General features: G+C 34.2%; 1 protein-coding gene across 1 annotated transcript in view; it reads left to right on the forward strand.

Moving 5' to 3' along the window:
- LOC106623208 (transcription factor glial cells missing) overlaps nucleotides 1-10862 on the forward strand; it is a 66655-nt gene extending 55793 nt beyond the window's left edge. The window contains exon 2 of the mRNA XM_036364925.2: nucleotides 9764-10862. Coding sequence (XP_036220818.1) covers nucleotides 9764-10856 — 1093 coding nt within the window. The 3' untranslated portion in view covers nucleotides 10857-10862. The remainder of the gene's footprint in view (nucleotides 1-9763) is intronic.
- Nucleotides 10863-11685: the final 823 nt, after the last annotated feature.

The raw sequence follows: 11685 nt of genomic DNA on the forward strand, positions 1-11685 counted from the left end.
TTAATCCTCACATACACCCTAACCACTGCGTGTTAAACGTTTAACGCAGCCTTTTCCGAACTCCCATTAGAAGCTATACTTCTAAATAAGTCAAGCGAATAATCGGAAGTCATTACATTTGGGATACGATGTTTAGGCCAATGTCAAGACCAATTCCATTCATATTCAACACAAAATCACATAATTTAAAACTCTACTTAATTTCAATAAATATTACGCACACATTTTCGGAAATAAGCAGTATTATATCCAATATTATACGTTCACTTAATTTTGCTAAGATATCTTACTTTTTGACGGATACATACACTATAAATCCAACCGGCAATTCGAAATTCGGATATTAGGTATATGGGGCTACAGTTATTATTGGCCCGATTTTATCCATTTAGGCACAAGGCCACACTGTTATTAAGGAGCTATTCTCTCTTAATTTCTTTAAAATATCTCAGATATTAACCACTATATAGGGTATAAACGAATCCGGAAGTTCGAAAATCTTTCTTTAAGTTATGTGTATGGGGCTAGGGGTAGTAGTAGTATAGAAGGGTAGTATATAGCCGATTTTATCTATTTTAGGCATATGTATTATTTCTAGAGAAAGATGCTCTCTGAGTTTCATTAAAGTACCTCAAAGATGGACCGATATTTTCAGTAAAAAGTCAGCCATAGGTTATAAGGTCCACATTTTCGGTGTCTGGGGGCTTGAAAAGTTATCGTTCAATTTCGACTATATTTGGACGTGAAATTGCGCATCTTAAATACACTTTGAGTGCCACGCCCATTGTCCAATATTTACACCACTTCCCTTGACGACCGTTAGTGCTAACTTAGCTGTAATTTTATGCTTCTGACGTATTTATTTACCAGTTATCTTATTTTCTTGCAGTTTTCAACATAACTATGATATGGGGAGTGGGCGCGGTTATTTCGGATTTCACTTATTTTCACACAACATGAAGATCTGGCAAAAGCACGCCCCTTTTTGAAAAATTTCAGTATTCGGCATTTTGTGAGCGAGTTAATATCGTTTACACGATATGAGTCGAAAGAAATATACTTTTGAGCTGCACCGAAATGTGTACTCTTTATTGATATTTTTAAGACTAACTTGTTACATAGGTCTTACTGCTATTTATACTAACTAGTTTTACTTATTACTAGTTGATAGTTTCTTTACATATAACATATTGTTTGTTTAAATACATTTGCATTGTTCTTAGATAAGGTTTTTTTGTGTTGTTTTCATACATTCTGTTCATTCAGAGACAAGGTTGTTTTGATGTTTGTTTGTATAGGATAAGTAAACGTTCCTTAACTAGCGTGGCAATAGTCCAACTTCCCTGTTAAAAAGGAAATGATTATCAGTACAAGAATTATACTACAAAGCAGTTGTATTTGAACATTCGTACATTCGGAAACATATCAATTGAAAATGGAAATTTTCAAATAATTTTATACTGTTTTTAATTACAAAGTTATTTTGTACAAATACGTAGAGAAAACCACTTGTTGGACTCGTAAAGAAAAAAGGCCGAAGCTATTTAAACTCTTCTTAGCGACTTTAGATATGCTAAGTTTTTCCAGCCCAACGTTAACACCATTTCCATTCCATTTTGATAACAAAAAAATGGAGAATTGTACAAAATTATAATAAAGGAGGTACGACGAAACTAATGTCCATTTTATTATTAATTCACCATTTCGTATCATTATATTAGAATTGTTTTAATTTTTGTTTATAAATAAACGATTCTATTTATTTCATATACAAGCCCTATAATATTTTTTATTTAGTTCAAAGTACTTATAAGAGAATAATTTCTTGTAAAGTTTTGAAACCAAGTTATCATATTCAATTTTTAATTATTTAGTGTACCATACGTATACTGCCTCTACCAAGACAATTTAGATAATTATTTATTAAATGCTTGAAGCTGCCTATTATCAATCGAAACGCGTCACAAAACATATTATAATAACATAAACAAGGTGCGTTCCAAAGTAAACAGGACTTAAAAAAAAAGACAGAAAAAATGGTTTTATCGGCAAAATCATCAATCTAATATAAATATTTTTGAACTTCCGCGTGACTTCATACCGCATATGTGAGTTATCTCAATGAAAATGAGAGAGCGTGTTTTACTCATAACAAGATCAAATCGGGTGAAAATTTTCCTCAACCCCCATGTAACTAATATCAGGATTTTCGAACAGTCGTCTGACTTTACTCCATTTGATTGGACCTTAATGAAACAGGAGGAGCATTTTATTAGTCTGTGGCATGTTAGTAGTATGTGGTATTGGAAAAAATTAATAAAATCGGGATACTACTGCCCTCAAATTCCATATACTACTTATAATGCTTTTCTTTATTCTAACCAGTTTTATGCCGAATATGTCGGTCAGTGAGTATTAATATTTTTTTCCCCAAATTCGCTCTGAAGAGCAAATAAGAGATACTCGAGGTCATAGGTCTCGGCGTGAAGACCCCGAGGTTCGATCTGTTGAGCAAATTGCAAATACTGTTGAACATAGAACAAGGCGGCAAGATCCGCAAACTCGCTCTGAAGAGCAAATAAGAGATACTCGAGGTCTTAGGTCTCGGCGTGAAGACCCCGAGGTTCGATCTGTTGAGCAAGTTGCAAATACTGTTCAACATAGAACAAGGCGGCAAGATCCCCAAATTAGCTCTGAAGAGCAAATAAGAAATACCCGAGGTCATAAATCTCGTCGAGAAAATCCTAAGATACGTTATGATGAACAAAGAAGGAACACTAGGGATCATAGAGAACTTCGCGCAAGAAATCCTGAGTATAGGAATTTAGAGCGCATTCGTGATCAAAGGGAACATGCAAGAAGAAATCCTGAAATAAGGAGAGAGGAGCGTGATAGAGAAACACAACGTGGACAGCTTAGTAGGAGGGGTATGAGGGAAGAAATTTTGAATTAGAGACGTCTTAAACTAGGTCAAGTTCGTCTTCGTAGAGATAACCCACTCAATAGACAAATTGAAAACCAAAGGCAGTCCCAACGAATCCGATTAACGAGAGAAAATAATGTTATAGAAACTGATAATAGTGGCAATTTAACAGATTTCAAAAACATTTATTTCCAAAATATAAATAAGGGCCCTACTGAAATATGTATTTGCTACGGCGGCTTATGGTTTTCACACCAAGTTCGCAAATTAAATTTCGAAACTATTGCGCTAGGTCTCCCAAATGCTGCATCCGCCTTCTTTTTAATGCAAAAATTTCCTTCGGAAGATGGAAATTACAGTTTTTGTGCTACTTGCAAAAATGCGATTGTTAAAAAGAACGTTCCAAAAATATATTTAGCTAACGGTCTAGACTTTCCTGAAATACCGGATTGTTTGAAAGGTTTACCCCAATTGAAGAACGTCTCATAATGCCTAGATTGCCTTTTATGACAATCCGTCCGTTAGGATATCAAGGTCAGAGTTTGCTCAAAGGTGCTGTTGTTAATATACCAATTTCTGTTAACAATATTGTGACATCTCTACCAAGGTCCTTTGATGAGGCTCATATTATGCAAATTCACTTAATAAGGCGTTTGGAATACAATCATGATTACATGATCGATACCATACGCCCCGCAAAGATTATGGAAGCTTTGCAGTTCTTAGTGAATACCCCTCTGTATCGTGAGCACAATATACATATCAATGAAAACTGGATTTCAGAATTTAATAACCAAGAAGAAGTTCCGTTTGTTGCATCTGCAGAGGATTCCCGATTGGTTCAATCTTTTCATGCGGCACAAACTTCTCATGATAATCACTCAGGTAATAATATTCCCACGGGTCTTTTACCTTCAGAGCTAAATCCAGGCGGTCAAGAAACTCTTTTGGGCAATATTCCTGTAGAAAACTTAGACTATAACCGTTTAGTTATAGCGCCAGGTGAAGGACAGAGACCAATTGACATAATTCAAGATAATAATTCAGAAGAGTTGTCATTTGGAACAATATATGTTTTCAGAAGCGTACATGCTCTCAAACGTATAGCAAGATAATACGTTCTGAAATTCGCCGTTTTGACAGAAGAGCGTGTACCATTCCAAAGTTGTTCTATGATTACAAAAAATTAGAACTGCTACAAATTAAGAATAGTACATTCATTTGCCTTAGAAAGTTTTCAGGTCGCAACCGAGTTCCGGCCCAAAATCTATTAAACGAAAACTTTGTTCAAAACTTGATTCAACACGATGATGGTTACAAGGTTTTGAAAGGCGTTAGATGCTCACCTGCGCACTGGGAAGCTGAGAAGAAAAAGGCAATCGCTATGATTCGCCAATTTGGGCTTCCAACCTTCTTTATCACTTTATCGGCTGCAGAATCTCAGTGGGTTGAGCTTTTGGTCATCCTCTCTAAAACTGTTGATTCTAAAGATATTTCGAAAGAGGAAGCCAACAGTTTAACAACCCAAGATAGATATCGCTTAATTCGGTCAGACGCGGTTACTTGTGCTAGATATTTTGACTACCGCTATCGACAAGTTCTTAAGCTTTTTAAAAATAACGCGGGCATTTTTGGAGAGCATTTTGTTACAAATTTCTACTGGAGAGTGGAGTTTCAACAGAGAGGTTCCCCGCATGTACATGGCATGTATTGGCTTAATAATGCTCCCAGGATCAACCTTCATGATCCTCAGACATTCCCTGATGCCATTAGTTTTATTGATAATTATATTTCTACCGATGGTTCGATCAGCCACTTAGAAAATTATTTGAGTTATCAAAAGCATAACCACAGTCGGTCTTGTACTAGGGAAATAAGAGGACAACAGTTTTGTCGTTTTGGTATACCATATCCACCAATGCCTTCAACGCAAATACTGTTACCTCTTACAGAAACAAGTCAAAATTCAGAAAGACACAAGGAAAACTTTTTCAAAATTCAAAACGTTTTAAATTTAAATATGACTACAGAAGACATTTCTAAAGGATTTTGAACACTTCTTGTCTGATAGTAGAATAAATATGTCTTTTGATGACTATTTGTTGGCAGGTCAAGTTTAACAAAACCCAAAATTTTTCCAAAAAGAAAATTACAGGATCGTTTTATAAACGCTTATAATCCTCTGATTTTGGAACTCCATAGAGCAAATATGGATATCCAATATATACTGGATGCATATGCTTGCTGTTCATATATAATTAATTATATTAACAAGTCTAACAGGGGAATTTCTAGGCTCTTAAATGAAGCTATATCAGAGGTAAATGCTGAAAATTATACTATTAAGCAAAAACTTAAACATATAGGTCACAAATTAATATCAGGCACAGAAATATCTGCACAAGAAGCAGTATATTGCTACATTGGGCTCCATATTTCGGAAGCAAGTAATGCAGAAATATTTATAAATACCTCTCGACCTGAGGAACGTGTTCGAATGGTAAAACCTAGAGCGGAACTTCAGAACCTTCCTTCAGGTTCGACTGAAATATTCGTAGCCGGTATTTTAGACCGTTATGTTCAAAGATCCGATCAGTTAGAAACTCTTTGTTTAGCTGATTTTGCATCTAGGTATAAATATTTTAAATCTAGTAGAAGAGCACAAGATAGTGATCAGGTATAAATATTTTAAATCTAGTAGAAGAGCACAAGATAGTGATCATGAAGAAGAAGAGAGGGAAGACGATAATTTACCAGAAAGCGGGGTTGTCATGCCTCTTAAAGACGGTACCGGTTTTGTGAAAAAACGTACCAAATCTTGTATTATTCGGTATAGAAGGTTTAACCCAGATTTGGCCAGAGTTGAGTATTTCCGCGAAATGTTAATGCTTTACTATCCTTGGCGGAATGAACAGCAAGATCTCATTGAAAACGATAATGAGCAGACTTGCATAACACATCGTATTATAATTGAGGAAAATCAAGGAAAATATGATGTTTTTGAGCAAAGGGAACTTGAAAATGTTTTAGAAAGTCTGTATAATGAAATAGACTTAGAGGAAGGTGCTCAAAATTAACTACCTATCGTGTAAAATGAGTTCAGAGTGTTGGCACTTCCAGAAACAAACCCAAATATAAATATGCTGGACTTGCATGGTGAAGATTCAACAGAAAATGGCACTGATTGCAATATTAGACTTATTAAACTACCCCTTTGAATTCCAGTTGAGGGACTATTTTCTTTAGTTAAAATTCAAAATACTAAGCAACGAACCTATTTGACACATTTGATGCACCACCTAAAAATAAATCTCCCATTTTATGATTTCATTGGCGGCGGTGCAGGTGTAGGAAAGAGTCGTTTGATATCTGCAATATATCAAGCTCTTAACCATCGCGTCAATTGTACACCTGGATCCAATCCAAATTCCTTAAAAGTTCTTCTTTGCGCACCTACGGGTAAATCAGCATTCGGAATAGGTGGAATGACCCTTCATTCAGTATTCTCTTTACCTGTTAATCAGTTGAATAGAGAGTTGAGACCACTTAGCAACGACACAGTTAATTCATTGTATTCCAGACTTATCGATTTAAAATTAATCATAATTGATGAAATATCGATTGTAGGTGCTCGTATGTTTAGCTCTGTTGTTGCGAGATCAAAACAAATTTTCAAAACAGACAGCCCCTTCGGTGGTATACCGTTCATAGTGTTTGGTGATTTGAAGCAACTCTCACCTGTTGGAGATAGGTGGATATTCTCTCCTAATCCCAATGATGCATACAGCACTTTAGTTGGTTCCCCTTTGTGGGAGTTATTTAAATACTTTGAATTAACAGAGATAATTAGACAACGGGAGGTTCAGGAAGTCCTTACTTCTGAGTTAGGCAATCAAAATGTGCTAATTGTTGGAGATTTTAACATTTGTTTAATGTCTACAGGGACTGCAATAAGAAATCTGCTCCAAGAAAAAAACTTTAGTTCCCTGCTTGGTGCAGAATATTCAACTACACCTGCCAGTACACAAATTGATTGGGCATTTTCAAACATGGATCCTTCCTGTTTAAATGTAATTACTTTTGAGACAGTACACAGCTATCATGACAGTATTTGTGTCTCTATTTCGAACTAAAGTTTTCAGACTTAGTGCAATAGTTCTTCATTTTTTTTTACAAATATAATCGAATTGGAATGGTATAGGAATTTTGACAGTAGTTTTTAAGACAATTTTAAGAAAAATATGTAAATAATCTAATTAAGAAAATTTATATTATATATGTAATTTGTTATTATATATGACATTATTGTATAAATATATGATAGAAATTAAATAGTATAAGGAAAAAAGAATTATAATTTGGATATATGTATAAGAATCTCTACAAAAATTATATACAAATTAATATAATAATATTATATCATTTTTAAAGTTGTTAATATTTATTATTTTTAAGCTAAACATGTATAATAATATCGATATAATAAATAAAAAATGTTATTCATTGTTCAAAAACTATTTCTTTTCATACTTCTCAATACAGTTGTAATGCATTCTTTATAAAATCAATTATAAGCGTATACAAAAAGCACAAGAACGATTTCTCATAATTTGAGTAAATTTAGTTTACAAATTGCTCTAATTATTTTCACTGTGAGTGAAAAGTAAATAACTAAGACAACAGTTCCTACTTCTAATTATAAAAATATATAAAGAAGTCTCAAACGAATATACCATTTAACTTTGCGAGAGTATAAAATGTTCGGTTACATCCGAACTTAGCTCTTCCTTACTTGTTTTTATTAAAACACAAACGCCTTGCTAATTGGTTTGGATGTTATTTAAATTCGAAAAATAACCACTGTATGCCTTAGGAAGGTAAATGTTGTTTAGATGTTGAGTGTAATAGTGTTCGAAAGTACTTTTGAAAGGGATGGGAGAGGTTCGAAAGGTGGGGATAGGAATTGAGAAGGCGGAGAGAATGGTGTTTTAGTTTGGGAGTATGGTGAAGTTATTTGAGTGGATGACTTGTATTGAGACAAAGGTGTGCTATTATTAGGCGTGAGGTTAGAGTTGATTTTATTGCGGGCAGTGAGTTCAAGTGAGATATCGGAATTTATGGAGTGGAGAGAGAGATTCGTTCAGTTTGTTGTTGGTGTTGTTGAGATGTTTCTAACTAATATTTGAGCAAAGGAATGTTTGTAAATTGAGTGATATATTTCAGCATTTATGGTGAATTTGTTTTTTGAATGTTGCTAAGGGGAATAATGCTGTTGCTGTTTATAGTGGTGGGAAAGTCGACGTTTGTGTTTGTTATTTCTATATTTTCCCTGAAACTAATAATGAATTCGATGCTATTGAAGCACATGAGTTGCTGGATACAAAAGCTGAATTTGTATTGCTTCGCGCATTGAACATTTGTTTTTTGTTTTAATTTTTATAATTTCATTTGCCTGCAAGTTTTTAGAGCATGATGTATGTTGTTAGAAACAGTTTACACCAAGAGACGAACGGTTACAACGTTTTGCCGGGTGAACAAGAAGCTGGCAATTCTTGCAACGCCTTGGCGAAAGAATATATTAACGTACCAAAAGTTTACTAAGGTTAAAAGTTAGTAACAAAACCCGCAAGGGGTGCGGTTTACCTCCAATAAACTTATTGAATTTAAACACTGACACAGCACTTTAAGAGCTGAGCTCATTTCTATTTCCTCCTCTGATACATTGCTGCATTTGAGAGGAAGAAAATATCGTGCCCTTTACGTGGTTGAGAGTTTCGTGTAGGGTGGCTGATATGAAACATATGTTCAACACTTCTTTTACTTCCATACTTTTTTCGCATCTCGAATGGTAGATATGCGAATTTGCTTATTACCACGATAAAAGGCAAAGCAAGAAGAGGAAGAAAGGGGTTTGGAAGTCAGTATCTTTAATCACTACAAAATTTGGAATTACGAAATTAATTTTGAAGTCACTACTTTTAATAAATTACCCTAATGAAATCGAAATCGCCAACTGCAAGCTAGATACCAAGTCCCAAATTAAATTCTCAAATGGAAATGGTTCTTAGGTACTCTTAGAGTTTAATCCAGTATCCTCCAGTATGGTACCAGGTAGTAAGATAGATCCACTATCACGAACATACCATTTTTAACAATGTCATCTCAACTTACTTTACCAATCCTCTATACTCACTATACAAGTATATATATCCGATTTGTAGCGTACAAAATACAAATGGTCTGACGATAAATATAATATATAATATTCATGCATCACTCTCTAAATTGCTTTGCAGGTATTTTTGACTTTCGACTATCCACTCGATTAAACCAATCATTTTCTATTCAATAATCATTCAATTACATCGCTGCTAAGTTTTATTTAGTTATAACTTTTATTCCTCGTTTTTTTTCAGATTTCAATGTTCTTGACATTCGTATGCTATCGTTTACTTCGCCCATATGCTCAAAGTGAAAATACGTTTATTATTTTTGGAAACCATATTAAAATAATCAATAATTTTATAATTTTTACGACGCTCGATTTTTAGAGATTTAAAAAACTAAAATGCTTTTTCAAAAATAGCTATAGGTATTGCTCTACCATATATAAGTTTATTTCCTAACTAATGTTGAATAAATCTAGTGTATAATTCATATACATATATTCTTAAGTAGGCCATAAATATTGTTATATATTTATCTATATATGTACGCACTTTTATGTTGTAACACATGCTAAGTTACCAAACTGGTTTGATACGCTATAGTTGATTATAAATTAAGCTGTTTTCTTAAAACTCCTACTAATAAAAATGTTTTAACTAAATTTTTTTTCAGAAATTGCTCAGGACGTTTGGAAATACAACCTTGTAAAGGCCATTGTGGTTATCCGGTAACCCATTTTTGGCGCCGAGCCAATAATGTTATATTTTTTCAAGCAAAAGGGACACATGACCATCCAAAGCCCGAAGCCAAGGGGTCAACTGAAGCACGACGTCTTTTCGGTAATAGCCGACGTATTCGCAATACATCTACTATGCTTACACATCGAAAAATTTCTCGCAATAATAAACACCGCAGTACTAACAACTACTTTATGAACCCACAGTGCAGCTTACATAAAATAGAAGAACAAAGGAACATAACGAATTATTGTAATATCTATGAAAACAGTCACAATGTGGTACCCTTTACTCAAAAGCAAGAAAATATGGAACTGTCTAAACTTTTACCTACAGAAACCACATCTTTCATGCCCTCAAATTTGTGTTTAAATGCAACAACATTAGCGGATAATTCGAATTTAAACCAAATGACCGCGCCTTCCAATGTTAACAGACATGAAAATACTTTTACAATGCTCGAAAATCGTGCACCGTCATCTGCTATGACATCTTCAGTTTCCCTTTATTACTCTCCTTCTATGCAAAGTCAGCAAATACAAAATATGGCAAAGAAATCTAAAATAATGGAGTCAAATTCTACAAGCGAAACACAATTTCATACTCCACTTTATCATGAACCGTGCCGAATCAATGAAAACTATGATGACACATCCAGTGTTACTTCTAGTTCCGGCTACAATTCAGATGATTATTATTATCCCTGCTTTGTACCATGTTCAGCCTCCTCTAGCTCTTTAACTCTGGCTAGTAACCAACGCCAAGAATTAGCAGTTGCATACTTCGCCGCTCAAACAACTGAAATATATAATACAGTATTTGAACCTGTTTCGATGCAACAAATTCAGCTACCTAATGTTTCTAGAGATTTGCATTTGGATTTTATTGAAGAATATCAAAACACGAACTCTTATGAAAAAAATATTGAAAATCATCAGACACAGTATCAGCACGCTACTTTTCAAAGCAACATAAATTCTGAGTTTTACTATTCCGGAAACGATAACGCCTGGAATTTTTGTATTTAATTACTTAATTTGCTTAGAGCAACTTATTTGTACATATATACATTAATTTTATACTCACTGGACACTAATAGCAAACTAATAAAATCTGTTGTAAATAAATTCATTTAATGTCAAGTAAAGAAGGGCTAAGTTCGGGTTTAACCGAAAATTTTATACTCTCGCAATTCGCGACGCTCCTAGGGGTAAATCACATTACATGTACAAAAAGCATATCCACTTAATTATAATAAAATATAAATAATGTTGAGGACACGGGAAGGTCTGAATTGATAACATATACCAGTGCGTTCAAAAAAAACCTTTTCCTTTGCGGGATCAATTCGAGGAAAACTGTTTTTCTTTTTTTGCAAATTAATTAAAAGTTCAATTGTGATCACTGACGCTTACAATTCGGTAAATTTTTTCGATCGTACACATGGTCTGACCATAATGAAGAATGGAGTATAAAAAAGGTTTATTGAAGTCTGCTGAAATGCTCTACGACCAAAATAACCATCAGTGGATAGTGACAGAGGACAATGCCGAAACATAGGACACTCTTTACTCAATGGAAACGAGAAACCAATATTGTTGACTTAGATTGGCCATCACAGTCGCCAGACGCCAATTCAAAAGAGAATGTTTGGGCGTTAATCAAAGCCAAAATATCATGAAAACATTTAACGCCAACAAAAGATTCCAACATATTTGGAGGTAGCTTCCTATGGAATATGCGGGAAATTTAGTTGCAAGTTGCCAAAGATGTCAGGCTAGGCAATTATTGAATGATGAACACGTGTACAAGTTTCATAGAGATATCTTAATTTTTACTTATCGCTTATAATAGTTT

The sequence above is a fragment of the Bactrocera oleae genome, chromosome 3 (assembly GCF_042242935.1).
Source record: "Bactrocera oleae isolate idBacOlea1 chromosome 3, idBacOlea1, whole genome shotgun sequence".
Classification (NCBI taxonomy): domain Eukaryota; kingdom Metazoa; phylum Arthropoda; class Insecta; order Diptera; family Tephritidae; genus Bactrocera; species Bactrocera oleae.